The 20,643-nt window shown below is 45.4% G+C and overlaps 1 protein-coding gene across 2 annotated transcripts in view; it reads left to right on the top strand.

Moving 5' to 3' along the window:
- Positions 1–5,785: 5,785 nt before the first annotated feature.
- The window catches only part of TBC1D9B (TBC1 domain family member 9B), a 147,952-nt gene continuing 133,094 nt past the window's right edge, over positions 5,786–20,643 (top strand). For both annotated transcript variants that reach the window (XM_082253132.1, XM_082253131.1), the window contains exon 1: positions 5,786–6,079. In XM_082253132.1, coding sequence (XP_082109258.1) covers positions 5,962–6,079 — 118 coding nt within the window. In that variant the 5' untranslated portion in view covers positions 5,786–5,961. The remainder of the gene's footprint in view (positions 6,080–20,643) is intronic.

The following is a 20,643-nucleotide window of genomic DNA, read 5'->3' as shown; positions in this document are numbered from 1 at the left end:
AACGCTTTGCTATCTTCTTATAGCCTTCTCCAGCTTTGTGAGCGTCAACTATTTTCAGTTTCAGTTTTCTAGACAACTGCTTAGAAGATCCCATGGTGCTGATTGTTGGGGCAAGATCAGATGAGTCTGGGCATTTAAAACCTTTGAGATTGACATCACCTGGTCTTCCCAGACGATGATTGAGAACAATCCATGACACTGGCAGGTCTCAGCCTTGCAAAGGGGGCAGTGCATGCTATAAATTCTGCAGGGTGCCCAAACTTTTGCAGAAGCCATTTTTTTGTTTTCTGTAATTTTGAAAGTGTCAGTGATGGAAATAAAATCTAACTTTTGTTGAAATATTATAAGAATGTCTAATCTGTAATTTGATGCCTTTTGGAGATTTTTCCATCTTTCCTTGGCTTCTTTATGCACATTAATACAAATTTTTACCTGGGGTGCCCAAACTTTCAATCACCACTGTACAAGCTGCACACTTACTACTTTACATGTAATAAAACATTTACAAAAATGTGTGGGGTGTACTCACTTTTGGGAGATACTGTATTTAACCAGAATGCTCCGGATAAATATAACTGGACCGTAAGAATTTGCCCCCTTAATGACCAGGCCATTTTTTGCGTTTCGGCACTTCGTTACTTTAACAGAAAATTGCGCGGTCGTGCGACACTGTACCGAAATAAAATCAATGTCCTTTTTTATTTATTTTTTACTAGTAATGACGGCGATCTGCGATTTTTAGTGGGACTGTGACATTGCGGCGGACAGATCGGACCCCTAACTGACCTTTTTGACACTTTTAGGGGGACCAGTGACATTACTACAGTAATCAGTGCTAAAAATATGCACCGTTACTGTAATAATGACACTGGCAGGGAAGGGGTTAACTTAGTGGGTGATCAAAGGGTTAAATGTGAGCCTAGGGGAATGTTTACTAACTGTGGGGGGTTGGGCTTGTGAAATGACCATAGAGACCTGTGATCCTATATAGAAGGATCACAGGTGCTCTGTGATCATTTCAGAGAGAAGAATGGTCAGCTGTGTTTACAACAGCGGACCGTCCTCTCTCAGCGGGGAGCGGCCCTGTGCATCAGCATCCCCGCTGCCTAGTGGGGGCGGGAGTGCGCTACCAGTGGCGCGCGCTGGCCCCCCCCCAGCATCACGTAGTACCACGTCAGGTCGCACAGCCGAGCCAGCCTTCCACAGTAAAACTGCGGCGGGCGGTCGGCAAGTGGTTAAAAAAAAAAAAACGTACAGGGTTTATAACCGTCCTTTACCCTATCCAAAATGAAAAAAAAGAAATTTTTTTTAAAACTATCTTCATTTTACCTTCTGACTCCTTGCCTAGGTGAGGGTGACGTTTGTCCAGTTACCCGCTGACTCCTGGAATGTTTACGTCACAACCCTTGAGGCAGTGTTTGAGTGCAACATCCTGCGCAGACATGCCACAGGTCTCTGCCAGTCTCTGAGATCTCATAGAAAATCCTGGAGTGTCCATGCGTGGGGGATCTTCTGCAGGCACAGACATGATGCGGGTGCAGGTCAGGTCTACATTTAAAGATAGTAGCATAGGTGAAAAGCAGTAAGGATGAACTTTGGTTGCAAGGAAGAGGATGATGTAATACTTGGGACTAGCAAGAAGTTTTATTTATTTTTTTATAGAACGACTATTAGAGATTTGAAATTTAATTTTAACTAGGTAGGGAGAAAAAGCTTTAACATTACAGAACAAGTCCAGCTGAATGTGACTAACCACTACTACCTAAAGCAGTGGTGTATTTTGGTTTTGTGCTGCCCTAGACAACACTAAAATTGGGCGCCCCCGCCCATCTAATTTTGTTCCACCCCTTCCTGTTTAAGGTCCACCACTTCATCTGTTATTATTATTGAAGCCTCCAGTTCTCCTTGCAGGCAGGCAGACCCCCCCATTTATTATTCACTGCCTCCCCATCACCCCATGTATTATATATACATTGACCCCCCATATATTATATATAAACTGACCCCTATGTGTTATATATACACTGATCCCCCCCATCACCCCACACCCCTTGTATTATAGATACACTGAACCCCAATATATTATATATATATACACTGACCCCTATGTGTTATATATACACTGATCCCATCACCCCATGTATTATATATACACTGAACCCCAATATATTATATATAGACTGACCCCCATATATTATATATACACTGTCTCCCATGTATTATATATACACTGACTCCCATGTATTATGTATACACTGACCTCCATGTTTTAAATATACACACACTGACCCCCATTGTATTGTATATACATTGACCCCCATTGTATTCTATATACATTGACCCCCCAAATATTATGTATACACTGACCCCCATGTATAATATGGGGCTTGCTGGGGGCGCCAGACAGATTTTACTCCCGACCCAGTCCACCCCATAAGACTCAGGGGCATCTTTTGGTGCTGCCCTCCCTGTAAAGTGCCGCCCTAGGCCTGGGCCTTGTCGGCCTAGGCCAAGATACAGCATTGACCTAAAGGGAAGCCTTCCTCAAGTATACCCCCTCCATTGCATTACCCTGTGAAGGAGGACAGCTACCCTATGCCCCCTCCATTGCAACTGTCTGTGAAGGCAGAGGACAGCTCCCTCATGCCCCCTCCATTGCACCCCCTGTGAAGGAAGAGAATAGCTCTCCCATACCCCCTCCATTGCACTTCCTGTAAAGGAGGACAGCTCCCCCATGCCCCCTCCATTGCACCCCCTGTGAAGGAGGAGGACAGCTCCCCTATACCCACTCTATTGCATCCCCTGTGAAGATGAAGGGCAGCTCCCCCCTTATACCCCCCCAATTCCAACCCCCTGTAAAGGTGGAGGACAGCTCCCCTATGCTCCCTCCATTTCACCCCCCTGTGTAGGTGGACAGCTCCCCCATAACCCCTTCATTGCAACCCCTGTGAAGGTTGAGGACAGCTCCCCCATACCCCCTTCATTGAACCCCCTGTTAAGGTGGAAGACAGCTCCCCCATACCCTCTCCATTGCACCCCCTGTGAAGGAAGAGGACAGCTCCCCTATACCCTCTCCATCTCACCCCCTGTAAAGGAGGAGTACAGCTCCCTCATGCACCCACCATAGCACCCCCTGTGAAGAAGGACAGCTCCCTCATGCACCCATTATTGCACCCCCTGTTAAAAAGGACAGCTCCCTCATTCACCCACCATTGCACCCCCTGTGAAGAAGGAAAGCTCCCTCATGCACCCACCATTGCACCTCCTGTGAAGAAGGAAATCTCCCTCATGCACCCACAATTGCACCCCCTGTGAAGGCGGAGGACAGCTCCTCTACAGGGAGTGCAGAATTATTAGGCAAATTAGTATTTTGACCACATCATCCTCTTTATGCATGTTGTCTTACTCCAAGCTGTATAGGCTCGAAAGCCTACTACCAATTAAGCATATTAGGTGATGTGCATCTCTGTAATGAGAAGGGGTGTGGTCTAATGACATCAACACCCTATATCAGGTGTGCATAATTATTAGGCAACTTCCTTTCCTTGGGCAAAATTGGTCAAAAGAAGGACTTGACAGGCTCAGAAAAGTCAAAAATAGTGAGATATCTTGCAGAGGGATGCAGCACTCTTAAAATTGCAAAGCTTCTGAAGCGTGATCATCGAACAATCAAGCATTTCATTCAAAATAGTCAACAGGGTCGCAAGAAGCATGTGGAAAAACCAAGGTGCAAAATAACAGCCCATAAACTGAGAAAAGTCAAGCGTGCAGCTGCCAAGATGCCACTTGCCACCGGTTTGGCCATATTTCAGAGCTGCAACATCACTGGAGTGCCCAAAAGCACAAGGTGTGCAATACTCAGAGACATGGCCAAGGTAAGAAAGGCTGAAAGACGACCACCACTGAACAAGACACGCAAGCTGAAACGTCAAGACTGGGCCAAGAAATATCTCAAGACTGATTTTTCAAAGGTTTTATGGACTGATGAAATGAGAGTGAGTCTTGATGGGCCAGAGGGATGGGCTCGTGGCTGGATTGGTAAAGGGCAGAGAGCTCCAGTCCGACTCAGACGCCAGCAAGGTGGAGGTAGAGTACTGGTTTGGGCTGGTATCATCAAAGATGAGCTTGTGGGGTCTTTTCGGGTTGAGGATGGAGTCAAGCTCAACTCCCAGTCCTACTGCCAGTTTCTGGAAGACACCTTCTTCAAGCAGTGGTACAGGAAGAAGTCTGCATCCTTCAAGAAAAATATGATTTTCATGCAGGACAATGCTCCATCACACGCGTCCAAGTACTCCACAGCGTGGCTGGCAAGAAAGGGTATAAAAGAAGAAAAGCTAATGACATGGCCTCCTTGTTCACCTGATCTGAACCCCATTGAGAACCTGTGGTCCATCATCAAATGTGAGATTTACAAGGAGGGAAAACAGTACACCTCTCTGAACAGTGTCTGGGAGGCTGTGGTTGCTGCTGCACGCAATGTTGATGGTGAACAGATCAAAACACTGACAGAATCCATGGATGGCAGGCTTTTGAGTGTCCTTGCAAAGAAAGGTGGCTATATTGGTCACTGATTTGTTTTTGTTTTGTTTTTGAATGTCAGAAATGTATATTTGTGAATGTTGAGATGTTTTATTGGTTTCACTGGTAAAAATAAATAATTGAAATGGGTATACTGTATAGTTGCCTAATAATTATGCACAGTAATAGTCACCTGCACACACAGATATCCCTCTAAAATAGCTAAAACTAAAAACAAACTAAAAACTACTTGCAAAAATAGTCAGCTTTGATATTAATGAGTTTTTTGGGTTCATTGAGAACATGGTTGTTGTTCAATAATAAAATTAATCCTCAAAAATACTCATTTGCTAATAATTCTGCACTCCCTGTATACCCTCTCCATCTTACCCCCTGTAAAGGAGAAGCACAGCTCCCTCATGTACCCACCATTGCAACCCCTGTGAAGAAGGAGGACAGCTCCCTCATGCACCCACCATTGCACCCCCTGTGAAGAAGGAGGACAGCTCCCTCATGCACCCACCATTGCAACCCCTGTGAAGAAGGAGGACAGCTCCCTCATGCACCCACCATTGCACCCCCTGTGAAGAAGGACAGCTCCCTCATTCACCCACCATTGCACCCCCTGTGAAGAAGGGACAGCTCCCTCATGCACCCACCATTGCACCCCCTGTGAAGAAGAAGGGACAGCTCCCTCATGCACCCACCATTGCAGCCCCTGTGAAGAAGAAGGGACAGCTCCCTCATGCACCCACCATTGCACCCCCTGTGAAGGACAGCTCCCTCATTCACCCACCATTGCACCCCCTGTGAAGGACAGCTCCCTCATTCACCCACCATTGCACCCCCTGTGAAGAAGGACAGCTCCCTCATGCACCCACCATTGCACCCCCTGTGAAGAAGGACAGCTCCCTCATGCACCCACCATTGCACCCCCTGTGAAGAAGGACAGCTCCCTCATTCACCCACCATTGCACCCCCTGTGAAGAAGGAAAGCTCCCCCATTGCACCCCCTGTGAAGGAGGACAGCTCCCTCATGCACCCACCATTGCACCCCCTGTGAAGAAGGACAGCTCCCTCATGCACCCACCATTGCACCCCCTGTGAAGAAGGACAGCTCCCTCATTCACCCACCATTGCACCCCCTGTGAAGAAGGAGGACAGCTCCCAATGCTCTCTGCTCCCTATGAATCATGCTCACTTCCAGTCCAAAAACAAATATGACAAGTAAACTACAACGCTGCCTGTCATTTCTCTGTCTATCCAGCAGGGGGCTCCCGAAATCAGCGCGGCCTCCAAGGCCTGGGCTCCGGACCTCATAGGGAGTGAGGGGTGGAGGAGGCCAGTACGCAGCACCGAGCACCGACACTCATCTCCCCGGACACTGAGGACCGCCGGCACCGGGCCGCTGCTCCTTCCCCCCCAGGGGCTCGGCTGTTCACAATGTGGCTGAACCCGGAGGAGGTGCTGCTGGCCAATGCGCTATGGGTGACCGAGAGAGCCAACCCGTTCTTTATCCTGCAGAGGCGGCGGGGACACGGCAAAGGCGGAGGGCTGACAGGTGAGGGGGTGTGGGGGAGGGAGGCAGGCCGATGATGGGCCCGGGGCTGTTCCAGCTCATCTAGTCTGCCTAGAAACTTATCTCCAGTGTGAGTGTCCAATGTAAACATTGCAGGAGCCCTCCTATCCGGGGTCATCATACACACATTACATTGTTATTACAGGTTGTTGTTACATTGTTATTACACGAGGGCTTCCTCTATCCTATCAAATGTCTCTGGATACCTCTGTCTGCCATATTCAACCATCTGGATCAGCACCCCGGTTTGTGATCGTGATGGGTATACGTCCCCCCCCCCGGATCGTGATGGGTATACGTCCCCCCCCCCGGATCGTGATGGGTATACGTCCCCCCCCCCCCCGGATCGTGATGGGTATACGTCCCCCCCCCCCCGGATCGTGATGGGTATACGTCCCCCCCCGGATCGTGATGGGTATACGCCCCCCCCCGGATCGTGATGGGTATACGTCCTACCCACCCCCCCGATCATGATGGGTATACGCCCCCCCCCCCCGGATCGTGATAGGTATACGTCCCCCCCCCGGATAGTGATGGGTACACGTCCACCCTAGGATCTTGATGGGTTCATGTTTCCCCTCCCCCTCCGTATTTTGATGGGTAAACGTTCCAACCCACCCCCCCCCCTCCGGATCGTGATGGGTACACGCGTCCCCCCCCCCCCCCCCGGATCGTGATGGGTACACGCGTTCCCCCCCCCCCCCCTCCGGATTGTGATGTTTACACACGTCACCGCCCCCCCCCCCCCAGATTGTGTTGGGTACACACGTTCCTCCCCCCCGGATTGTGATGTGTACATGTGTCCCCCCCCTCCCGGATTGTGACAAGTTTCCCCCCCTGATTGTGATGGGTACACATTTCTAACCCCCCCCTAGATGGTGATGGGTACGCACGGCCCTTCGGATGGTGATCGGTACGTGTTTCGTTTCCCTGGATCGTGATCGATGGGTACGTGTTCCATCCCCACCAGGTTGTGATGGGTACGTTGCCCCCCGAATCGTGATGGGTATGCGACCCCCCTGGATTGTTATGCACACCCCCCTGGATTGTGATTGGTACGTGACCCCTGGGATCGTGATCGGTATGTAGTCTCCCTCCGGATCAGGAGTTATATAACTCACCTCTGTGTATACATTGAGCTCTACATTCACACTTTACAGCAGAACTTTATTTAAAAAGGGAAGTTCATCTTCTCATCCAACCTCCTCTATTGTATTAGGAACGTTTTGTTTTTTTTTGGGGGGGGGGGTGCACGTCACAGGTCCAAGAGGGCTGCAAGACCATTCAAAGGGCTCAGCAATGGGAAGCAGGCTGCGAATGAGCAAGGCTTCCCAGAGTAAACATAGGCAACATGACGACTGGTGAAGAGCTGGCCCAGACAGCGCTGGATCCCTGGGCAGGTAAGTGTCCTTTTATAAAAAGTCAGCAGCTATAGTAATTGTAGATTCTGACTTTTATTTTATTTTTATTTTTTTGGGGGGGGCTGGAGAACCTCTGAAAATTCCCCATGTTGTATACAGGGCTAAATCTTCTTGCATATTAAATTGTTTGGCTCAATAGGAATCCTACTTATTGGAAGTATGAGAGCTGGCATTGCTAAGCAGTTTGTGTGGGCACACGTATGGCTGTAGTCATCTTTAGGTTTCCTTCAGATGGGTGCACAATATACTGCATGCAGATCTATAATATATACTGATCTGAACGGTGTAGAATTGTATGCTATGGGCTTTTGTACACTGCCCCATTTTGGTTCATAGCATTTAGTCGAAACAAAAAACATTTGCATCTACAGTTTGATTTTGACTGTAATTTATGCGTGGTAAATGTTTGTGTGAATGTTTACATGAGTAGATGCACATGGCTGTGTATACCTTGCTGCCTATGTAAATATCACGTGTGCAGATAGCAGCACAGGTGCAGAATTACCTCTTCTTTTAGTCATTCTGCACTGCCACTGACTAGTGAATGATTCATTCAGGTGGAGGTTTAAGGCTGGCCATAGATGGTGCAACTATGGGTTGCAGAAAGGTAATTGACACGATTCCACCATCAACACAGACAGTGGAATCCCTCCTGCCGAGCCATTTTCTGCTCCCCGCCAGGAGAGTGATTATTGCTAGTGGCTATAACAGCTGCTAGCAATAATCGCAGGCAAATCTGGCAGGCTGGTTGTACCCAAGTTGATCGATTGATCAACTTGGTACATTCAGATTGCCCGTTAATGGTTTAAATCTTGGCCAGTTCCTGCTGAAGCGGCCGAGATTCGAACCATCTATAGCTGACCTAAGGCCTCCCTTACACAGGTATACTACAGTGTACACCCATGAGAGGTCTGCACTAGGGATCGACTGATATCAATTTTTCATTGCCAATACCGATATTTTGGTCATCTTGTATCGATATTAGCCGATATTTTCATACATTTAATAAAAAAAAATATTTTTTTTACTTGACAGGTACTCTAGTGGAGGGATCTGGGGGTCTAAAAGACCCGTAACCCCTCCTCTGCACTTAAAAGCATTCAAAACGCCAAGTTCGTCTGTTTTGAATGCTGGTCATTTTTTTTTGAATCTGGCGTAGGTTTTTACATGGAGACCCGATTAGAGACAAATGCATCTTTGATCGGGTCTTCTGTGGCCGTGCAGACTGGTTGCCCGGGTCTCCCGCTCCTTGTAATGACAGCCGAGCAGCTTCTCAGTCGCATCGGTTGTCATTACAAGACAGTGGACCGTCGGCTATGGACGCTGGTACCGGGGTGATGCCTCTAGCTGCAGTCACCACTCCGGTACAGCACTTTCCAAAATATCGGTGGCCGATTCCGATAGATCGGCCCTCAAAATATCGGCTTTGCCGATAATTAGTCAATCCCTAGTCTGTACATGCCTGTCTAATTTGGAGCAGCGGCTGTGTGCTCAGTCCCAGAACATGGCCCTTGTGCAGGTGTACGCTGTACTACTCCCGTGTGAACGAGGCCTAATGCCCTGTACACACTATAAGATTTTCTGAAGACTTTTGTCTGCAGACTTACCAAAACCATATAATATGAGGTCAAACCTAAACACTTTCAATTTGTATGCAATCCGGCAGGCCCTTGCACTACATAGAAAAGGTAAATCTGCAGACAAAAGTCTTCAGATAATCTGATAGTGTGTACAGGGCATAAGGCTGGCCATACATGATACAATTTTCTTTCAGATTTTCTTGAAATTTACCTTCAAGTATGTAGTACGAAGGCCTGCCTAATTGGATACAAGTGAAAGTGTTGTTTAGCTTTGACCTCACATTATGTGGTTTGTGGTAGATCTGACAGAAAATTGTACAACAAAAGTTGGACATGTATGGCCAGCCTAATGCCCCGTACACACGTTCTGATAATCGGACGACTTATCGTTTGCATTTTGTTGCATGATACTAACATCGAATTCAACAATGTGTGCTAATCGTATGATTTTTGTCGTACGATTCTGGATTCCTGGTTGCGTAGCTACGTATCAGTTGGTGCAAAACAAAACAATGGCAGCCAGGCTTTTTCGGGGCTATTTTAGTGTTTCTGAGCATGCGCGGTCTTTGTCAATCGACGCATACTGTACTGACGAAACGATTATCGTTCGAGAAGATGTCGTATGACAGAAGTTTTCCTGTTTGTCCCTTCGGATTTTGTTGGACCAACTGTCGTGATCGGCTGTCGAAAGCTGTGTACTAACGATCAGATTATCGTGAGATCAGGTCGAAAGCAAGTTCTGTCGTACGATTATCGGAACGTGTATACTGGGCATAAGTGTCTGCAATGTGTAGATGGTACAGGTTCAGAATAACTCTAAATAGCATACATCTCAACTCAAGGACATAGGCACACGTATGTCCATGTGAGTTGAAGTCCAGTACAGACCAATTTTTATGGCTAAATGCATGGGGCCTTATACTTGAATAGAAAGTATGTTGCCAACAAACCTTAGCCTTCTGCAATAAGATCTAACAGATGGTGCAGTCCAATTATAACGTGTGTGCCGAGCTTTAGTCTTGTAAGTTAAGAACTGCCTTTTTTGATGTTCATTCAGCATGTCATACAGTGAATAATAGCTGATCAAACGTCAATAAAGGTGGTTTCTTATTGCAGAAGACTAAAGCTGGCCATAGAGACGGTTCGAGATTTGAACCATGTATGGACAGGCTGAATGTACCCTAGTTGATCGATCAACTTGGATACAACCAGCCTGATAGATTTTAAATGCAATTATTGCTAGCGGCTGTTCTAGCCACTAGCGGTTATCACTGTGTTCTGGCATGGATCCCCACCCCAAGGAGAAGGCAGTGGCTCAGCAGGAGGGATTCTCCCATCAACACTGACTGCAACCTGTGGTCTCATAGGAAAAAAAAATCTCAGCCTGAGGCCGGCTTAAAGCTCGCCACACACATTCAAATCTGATTGCACAATCTTTATTAGATCTACCCACCAGTATGTAGTGCAGAGGCCTGCCTGCTTTAATACAGATTGATTGGATAGATTAGTTGGGTCCAATTGTTACATAGTTTTGGTAGATCTAAAATAGATTTTTTTTCAAAGATTGTTAAGTGTGTGTGGTGAACCTAAGGTATGCTGGAAACATCATTTCTTTTTGATTGATGTGGTGCTTCAGGACCCTGCACCTTGGGTACTCATTGGCCTGGTGTGCGATGGAGGTGTTCCTATGATTATACATGAAAAGAGGATACTGTAAATTACTAAAATAATTAAGATGTATGTATAGTTTATTTTGGATAGAACTGGGAAGGCTTAAAAGCCCTGTCAGATAATTTTTTGGCTGTCTGTGTCCTGTTGGGAGCATTTCACTTCCATTCCCATCATGGAGAAGCAGCAGAAAGTAAGAAGAATTCCCATATATATATATACATACACAGTCAGGTCCATAAATATTGGGACATCGACACAATTCTAATCTTTTTGGCTCTATACACCACCACAATGGATTTGAAATGAAACAAACAAGATGTGCTTTAACTGCAGACTTTCAGCTTTACTTTGAGGGTATTTACATCCAAATCAGGTGAACGGTGAAGGAATTACAACAGTTTGTATATGTGCCTCCCACTTTTTAAGGGACCAAAAGTAATGGGACAGATTATCAATCATAAATCAAACTTTCACTTTTTAATACTTGGTTGCAAATCCTTTGCAGTCAATTACAGCCTGAAGTCTGGAATGCATAGACATCACCAGACGCTGGGTTTCATCCCTGGTGTTGCTCTGCCAGGCCTCTACTGCAACTGTCTTCAGTTCCTGCTTGTTCTGGGGGCATTTTCCCTTCCGTTTTGTCTTTAGCAAGTGAAATGCATGCTCAATCGGAGTCAGGTCAGGTGATTGACTTGGCCATTGCATAACATTCCACTTCTTTCCCTTAAAAAACTCTTTGGTTGCTTTCACAGTATGCTTCGGGTCATTGTCCATCTGCACTGTGAAGTGCCATCCAATGAGTTATGAAGCATTTGGCTGAATATGAGCAGATAATATTGCTCAATAAAGCAATCATCAATAAATACAAGAGAACCAGTACCATTGGCAGCCATACATGCCCATGCCATGACACTACCACCACCATGCTTCACTGATGAGGTGGTATGCTTTGGATCAGGAACAGTTCCTTTCCTTCTCCATACTCTTCTCTTCCCATCATTCTGGTACAAGTTGATCTTGGTCTCATCTGTCCATAGGATGTTCCAGAACTGTGAAGGCTGCTTTAGATGTTGTTTGGCAAACTCTAATCTGGCCTTCCTGTTTTTGAGGCTCACCAATGGTTTACATCTTGTGGTGAACTCTCTGTATTACCTCTGGTGAAGTCTTCTCTTGATTGTTGACTTTAACACACACACACACCTACCTCCTGGAGAGTGTTCTTGATCTGGCCAACTATTGTGAAGGGTGTTTTCTTCACCAGGGAAAGAATTCTTCGGTCATCCACCACAGTGGTTTTCTGTGGTCTTCTGGGTCTTTTGGTGTTGCTGAGCTCACCGGTGGCGTTCTTTCTTTTTAACCACTTTACCACCGGAGGATTTTGCTGTCTTCCGTCCAGGCCACTTTTTGCGATTCGGCGCTGTGCGACTTCAACTGACAATTGCGCGGTCGTGCGACGCCGTACCCAAACGAAATTTACGTCCTTTTTTTCCCACAAACAGAGCTTTCTTTTGGTGGTATTTGATCACCTGTGCGATTTTTACTTTTTGCGCTATAAACAAAAAAAGAGCGTTTATTTTGAAAAAATAACAATATTTTTAACATTTTTTTATATGAAATTCCCCCCAAAAAAGATGTAAAAACCAATTTTTTTAAAAATTTTTGGCCAATTTGTTTTATGCTACATATGTTTGGTAAAAAAAATCGCAATAAGCGTATTTTGATTGGTTTGCGCAAAAGTTATTGCGTTTACTAACAAAGGGAAAGATTTCTGTCATTTTTGGTGGGTTTTTTTTAACGCGTAATGGCGGCGATCTGCGATTTATTTTTTGCGGGACTGCGACATTGCGGCGGACAGATCGGACCCTTGACTGACATTTTTGACACTTTTGGGGGTACCAGTGACATTACTGCAGTAATCAGTGCTATATATATGCACTGTTACTGTAAAAATGACACTGGCAGGGAAGGGGTTAATTTTATTGGAGAGGGAGGGGTTAATGTATGCCTGGTGCTTACTGACGTGTAGGGGGGGAGGTGACTGTGTGAGTCATGGACAGATCGGATGTCCAGCTATGCTGAACAGTCCGATCTGTCACTCCCTGTCACTATGGAGATCCGCCCGCTGTGTTTACACACAGCGGGCGGATCTCCAGACTCGATCCCCGACGATCGGGTAAGAGCAGCGGCGATCGCCGCTGCTCCTCCCCTGGCCCGACTCCCGCTGTGAATGAAAACAGCGGGAGCGAGCCTCCGGCGGCGCGCAAGCGCCGCCCAGAAGGGGGAGTGTCCAACGACGTTAATACTACGTCGCTGGACGATAACGAACCACTCTGCCGCAGTAGTATTACTGTGAGCGGTTCTAAAGTGGTTAAGGATGTTCCAAACAGTTGATTTGGCCACACCTAATGTTTTTGCTATCTCTCTGATGGGTTTGTTTTGTTTTTTCAGCCTAATGATGGCTTGCTTCACTGATAGTGACAGCTCTTTGGATCTCATATTGAGAGTTGACAGCAACAGATTCCAAATGCAAATGGCACACTTGAAATGAACTCTGGACCTTTTATCTGCTCCTTGTAAATAGGATAATGAGAGAATAACACACACCTGGCCATGGAACAGCTGAGCAGCCAATTGTCCAATTACTTTTGGTCCCGCAAAAAGTGGGAGGCACATATACAAACTGTTGTAATTCCTACACCGTTCATCTGATTTGGATGTAAATACCCTCAAATTAAAGCTGAAAGTCTGCAGTTAAAGCACAGCTTATTTGTTTCATTTCAAATCCATTGCGGTGGTGTATAGAGCCAAAAAGATAAGAATTGTGTTGATGTCCCAATATTTATGGATCTAACTATGTATGTGTGTGTATAATATATATATATATGTCTTCACCAGAACAGCTGGTGTCACTGTAAAGCCGACCATAGACGGTTCGAGTCTCAGCCGGTTGAGCAGGAACCTGCCGAGATTCGAACCATGTATGGGCAGGCTGAAAGTACCCAAGTTGATCGATCAATCAATCAACTTGGGTACAACCAGCCTGACAGATTTTACATGCGAATTATTGCTCCCACCAGGAGATCATAATGGCTCCATGGGAGGGATTCCCAGTCAACACTGTCTATGTTAATAGGGGAATCAAGCAAAATTCACTCACCGGTCACTTTATTAGGTACACCTGTTCAATTGCTTGCTAACACAAATTGCTAATCAGCCAATCATATGGCAGCAACTCAATTCATTTAGGCATCTAGACATTGTAAAGACAACTTGCTGAAGTTCAAACTGACCATCAGATTGGGGAAGAAAATGGATTTAAGAGACTTTGAACGTGACATGGTTGTTGGTGGCAGACGGGCTGGTCTGAGTATTTCAAAAACTGCTGATCCACTGGGATTTTCACACACAACCATCTCTGAGGTTTACAGAGAATGGTCTGAAAAAGAGAAAATATCCAGTGAGCGGAAGTTGTGTGGATGAAAATGCCTTGATGATGTCAGTGGAGAACAGGCAGAGTGGTTTGAGATGATAGAAGGGCAACAGTAACTCAAATAACCACTCCTTACAACTAAGGTATGCAGAATACCATAACTAAACGCACAACACGTCGGACCTTGATGCAGATGGGCTTCAGCAGCAACAATTTGATGCGTCTCGATTTCAGCTGCCACATTCAGATGGTAGGGTAGGAATTTGGCGTAAACAACACGAAAACATGGATCCATCCTGCCTTGTATCAACCGTTCAGGGAGGTGGTGTAATGGTGTGGTGGCTATTTTTTTTGCCACAGCCTCCCTGAGTATTGTTGCTGAGTGTATAACGTTTTACATTTCCCATTAGTGACAGTGATCTCTAGAACAAAGTGAGGTGACTGACTAGCAATGACATCCTGACAGGGGATCTAACCCTTCCCCCACTGTATGTATCCAAAACTGAAGAAACACTTTTTTTTTTTTTTTTAATTTTTTTTTTTTTTTTTATACGCTTTAGGCACAAAACTCAACACTTGTTTGAGACTGATTATCCTTAAAATTTTATTTATTTATTTTACATATGCTATGTGAATGGGAACACAAACATGTAGTTGGGGTTTCTCCAATATAAAGTGCAAATATACTTTAAAGCGGTTGTAAAGCAAACATTTTATACTACTGTGCTCTGTGTAATAGTGTTGCACAGAACAGCCCCCATCCTCCTCTTCTAGCGTTCCCCAACGGTGCTCTCTGCTCCTCCTCTTCTGTGTCTGCCATCAAAGCAAGCCACTTGCTGTGGTGGCACACGTGCAGACTTGCTCCTGAGCCGGGCTGTGCTCATCCATAGACACACACAGCACATCTCAGCTCTGCCTCTCGCTCTCTGCTCACAGGGTTTGATCGGCAGGAGCCAATGTCTCCTGCTGCCTCAGCAAAGCCTGTGTGAGATAGGAGAGAGCCACTATAGATGGGCACAGTGCTGAATCGATACAGGAATCAGGTAAGTGTTGGGGGGCAGAGAGCACACAAGCACATTCCTCTGCACAGTGTAAGCAAACTGGTGTATTTTCATGCCTGGAAGTCCCTGGTGCGTCATGAGGCCTGAATCACTAAGTACCCAGACAGCTCTGGGCCCATAACCGTGACAAGGTCTGCTATGGTGTTAGTTATACCTTTGGTTTGGGGGGCAGGAGGGGGCATATTCTATGTACATTGATTTTACACTGGTGAGTTTTTTTTTTCCAAGCTGATCCATTCACATATGACAGTGGTTCCTGTAGACTCTGGCAGTGCAATGTGGCACTTTATTTAAAGCGGCATGAGCTTTAACGGTCATACGATAAATTGATTTTCTTTATAGCAATGCTCTCAGAGCGCTGACCATCTTCTGTTCAGTTGAAGATGTGTCATTCACCTAGTGTGGTGGAGTCTTGGCATTAATGCCATCTTTGCTGTCACCCTTCAAATTGCTTACTAATTGGTGAGTCACTGACCCACAATGAGCATGTAGATATGGGATTTCCAGACGTGGCAGCAATTGGTATATGATATTATACAATATATCTCAGCAAAAATATAATTTATTGCAGTGTACCAGCCTTAAGATTTGGTGGCTGTATTTTTATTTTTTTTCAGGGTGAAAACATTTTAACATTTGTTGATCCTGTTAGAAATCCAGTGTCCTTGTAACTTCCTTTAAACAAGCTAAAATCTCAAATAATGTTTCTTTATTTTCTATGAACTGAAAAACATTAGTTGACAGTGGGATGGAGATGGTCCGTTTCCATCGGACAGCCCCTAGAGAACATCGAGCTATGTACACTCTGCATTAGTGGAGCAGGCACAGACCTGTCATCCGTTTGCTAGCGGATCCAGCTGACAGGACTGCCCTTAGCCGTGTGCGGGGTGCCAAGATGCAGATCTGCGGGGTGCAGAGATGTGCAGCAGAGTACTTATATGTGTTGGGGAATGCAGAGGATGCTGGGAGGTGCAGAGCTGTGTGTGTGTGTGGGGGGGGGGGGGGTTTGTTTACAAAGACTTGATGGGTGTATGGAGGCATGCTGGGGGATAAAGAGGATTCTAGGAGTTGCAGAAGTGTACTGGGGGCAGGGGGGGGGGGGGTACGAATGATGCCGGGAGGTGCAGTGATGTGCTAGGGGGTACAGAGGTGTGCTAGGGGTACAGGAGTTATTTGGGAGGTATAGAGATGTGCAGGGGGTACAAAGGCATTTTGGGGGGTGTAGAAATGTGCAAAGAAGTATGGCATTAGATGGTTCTTATAGAACCATGCCCATTTTAAATGGCCCACCCCTAATTAAGATACGTTTTCCGCCTACAATAGCTGGCTGATTACATAGAAAAAAAAAGTGTCCCTGAAATTTTCTTGGAAAGGTTGGCAACTATGCAAGAAGGGGTCCCGCTGCAGAACTCATGAAAAGGTACTGCTGTGGGACCATAATAAAAGGGCCCTGCGATCAGAGTAAAGGACCCTGGATCAGTGGCAAGGGCTCCAGGATGGGGTCAGGGGGGCCCTTAATGGTTTCTTGCATGGGTGCCCTGAAGGTTCTAGTTACGCCTCTGATTGGGGCTGTATAATAATAATAATAACGAAGGAGATGTTTTTTAGTCCTAAGATATGCCCTATCGTAGAGTGACAACACTGCTTCTCCATAGACACTCTGGAGAGCTGGCATTATCACTGTAGGAATGGAAGTGTGTTACAGATAAGATTACCAGGTGAAAATAATGCAAAAAAAAGTCTTAGGGCTCTTTCACACGGGCGTTCCTTTTTTTTTGCCCGATCAGGTCCTTTTTTTTTTTTTTTTGTAACGGACACGGATGACACTGGTGTCATCCAGTCCGTATGTCCGTTTTTCATCCCATCCGTTTGCGGATGAAAAACTGACATAATGTATGTCTATGTAAATACGGATGTCTGCGGATGACACCACTGACATCCGTTTTTGCTTCAGTTCCGTTTTTTGAAAGGAAGAAAAAATAGGGTTCTCCTCCGTTCAAAAAAACTGAACTGAACTGACAAAAAACGGATGTCAGAGGATGATCATCCGATGACATCCGTATTTACATAGAGATACATTATGTCCGTTTTTCATCCGCAAACGGATGGGATGAAAAACGGACATACGGAACGCCCGTGTGAAAGAGCCCTTACAAAAACTAGTACAGCCAGCACTGTTAAAGCAGAACTCTGGAAAAAAACCCAGCCCTGCATGAGTTAACTACTCATTTTGTCCTGGGGCGCACAAAGGATGTACTCGCCTGATCCTTCGATCTTCTGGAAAATAGCTCCCCCCCCCCCACATCCAGCGGTGGACCGTCTATGGGAGTGATGACGTCAGGAACAGTCCAGTGCACAGGACTGCTAATGTGGGGGGGGGGGGGGGCAGGAGTGGCAGGGACCTGTCTTGTGCTTGGAGGATCGGGGAATTGGGTAATCTCCCCACCCCTGGACAAAAAGCTTGCAGTTAACCCACTGCATTGGGAAAAAAAATCCTGTAATTCTTCTTTAAAGTGATACTAAACCCACAACACTAAAATCAAGTCTGTATATGCAGTAAAGCATGCTTGTTATACTCACTGTGGGACCTAAGGGTTTACTCCTGCACTTTGTGTAAAAAGGCTGTTTGATCCTGTCTTCTCTGCTCCTCCCCTTCTTCCACTGTCCCCAAATTATCTCCAGATAGTACAAAACCTTGTGGACAGGCTGCACATGCTCAGTTTGGTGTGTATTGCTTGAGAGTTTTTTTTCTTTTCTTGGGAGGATGCATGTGGTCAGCACAGGGCCAATCAGCACTGTACGGAGGGTCAGGGGTCCAGCAGCCTCATAGGACAGTCAGGGGAGAATGAAACTTCCTCCTACAAGCTTTAACTAGACACTGATAGAAGTCACAAGAATGCTGTATACTGCTGATGAGAAAAGGTATTTAGCAGTTTATATTTACTAAAATATTTGCATTTCCATGTTCTGTGTACTGTGGCAGACCAGATATAGTGAATGCAGGGTCCTGGGTTTAGTAACACTTTAAAGTGATTGTAAACCCACTTTTATGACTTTTACCTATAGGTAAGGCTTACCTATAGGTACTGAAAATATCTTTTAAACTTTCACCATTTAGGAGATATTTACATTGCATGCAGCCAATGACGTCATTGGCGCATGCGCTGTGAAGAAACGGCCACTTCTTCAGAGCCCTGTGCCGTGACTGGCGGCTCCCGTGCGGGAGTGATGTCACGCGGCTCCGGCCAGTAATACACCTGTAATCGGCAGACCCGGGAGGAAGATGGGTGCGGCCAGCAGCGGGGACAACACTTCGTTTCAGGTAAGTGTCACATAATGTGCTAGTATGCGATGCATACTAGCACATTATGCATTTACTTTGCAGGGGGGGGGGGAAGGAAGAGTTTACATCCTCTTTAAGCTGCACTATATTACGTTGCTTTGGGGTTTAGATGCCCTTTAATCTATTTATGGTAGCTTTCTGGGTTTTTTTCTAGGTCAAAAGATAGAAGAGCAAATTGGTGCTTTATAAGAAATAGTATTTATAATGGTAACAATGTATTACTTCAGTGAAGGGGCCTGGAAGTTATCTGCAGATAATTGTAGTTGCCCAGCAATGACTCACTGAAGATGTTGTAAATATCTTTGTGGCAGCTTGAGATTGCTGCACCCTCCTGCCTGGAAAAGAATGTCATTCCACAAACATATGAGACTCCATCCCCAGGGGGGGGTCCAATGCTCTAGAGATAATCGCATGGTCGTCATTATAGCTCAGTAAAATGTGGGGACTGCTCTTTTCTGTGCTCTCATTTATCATTCAATTCATTTGCATTGCAGCAAATTTAATAACCTCCTGTTATTTCTCCAAAATGTAGAAAATCACCTCCAAGTGTTTGTTTTTTTATGTTTTAGAGTAGGAAAAAGTTACAATTCTTGTCAGTTTATTTTTTTGCTCTCTGTGTCCCTTTGGGGGAATTTCACCACTTCCTGTCCCAGAGACACAACAGGAAGTGAGAAAAAAATCTCTGCAAGTGAGATGCCTACACTTTCACACTAAGGCGTTCCTTTGTGGTGTGTTAGCGCCTTGTGCGTTAAAGTAGTGCATTCATTATGAATAGGCTGCAAACGCACAACGATGGAAAAATGCGCAGACCCCTTTTTTTTTTCAAAAGGCATTGCACCACTACACAGTATGTGTGTTGTGATGCCCTGTATGTTGGGTTCTATAGTATAGTGATTTGTGTTGTTATTCATAGTGTATGGCAATGCACTGCAGGTATTCCAGGTGCATTGTTGTACATTGGGGCAATGTTCTCTGCCTCAAGTACAAGAATGAATGGGCCCTAAAACACGTGGTGTGTGTGTGTGTGTGTTCTAAAATCACATCATAATTGCTTGAACTATATAAAAAATACAGTAAAATCCCAGACCTTAGTTAGAGGGCCATGGTTAATTTCTTTGTGAAGTGTTCCTCTGTGCTTGATCATGTGGTCTGTAATGTCACATGAGCAATGCACATTTTTTTTCTTTTATTAATATGGATGCATTCATTAGTATTTATCTTTTGAAAAATAAATACCGGTAACTATGCCTTTAAAATCGGACAGGTTTGGTAGGGCATCAATTAGGATAGTATATCTCCTATCACCACCCATAAGAGCTTTGCCCATCTGTTGCATCAGTAGTAACAAATCCGATACGCAATCCGATGTACAAAAAAGTGTTCAAAATATAACAATCATACAAATCCAAAATGAAAGTGATCAAATAATAATATAAAAGTCCATATATACAAGTGCTGTTGTGCTCAAAAATAGTCCACTAAGTGCAGAAGGTGATTCCATTCTGCAGGAAAAGCCCAGAGGTTTCCAATAGGGACTGAGATACATTGAATGCTTACCAGATCACCAGGGCCCTCATTCTACTGAGTGGCCGAGCGCTTAAGGATAAATCCCCAAAATTGCCCAAGGGAATGGTGTACTCCTGCTTTTGATCCCGTTCTGTTTATATAGCAATAGGGTATGAAGACAAACCAAACCTCATGGTGTAGTTTGCTGATTAAAAATCTATTTTTTAAATAATAAAAATAGTGCACTCACTTTTAAATGGTTATAAACTGGCATGTCCTAAAAAGTTGCAGCACAATCTAATCGAACATTCGATCCTTCTGGCCGGGGGGGCCACTGTGCGTGATGACGTAGTATTAGGCACTGCCCTATGCATTTCGTTATCTGACGTCATCAGAGATACACTACCATTCAAAAATTTGGGGTCACCCAGACAATTTCATGTTTTCCACGAAAACTCACACTTTTATTCATCAAATGAGTTGCAAAGATCTGGTGACTGCACTGGCCCCAAACTATCACGTTACCTCCACCAT

This window comes from Pelophylax lessonae, assembly GCF_965119305.1.
Source record: "Pelophylax lessonae genome assembly, chromosome: 4".
NCBI classification, from domain to species: domain Eukaryota; kingdom Metazoa; phylum Chordata; class Amphibia; order Anura; family Ranidae; genus Pelophylax; species Pelophylax lessonae.
The sequence above is the reverse complement of the archived record's forward strand: the minus strand, read 5'-3'. Positions and strand labels throughout refer to the sequence as shown.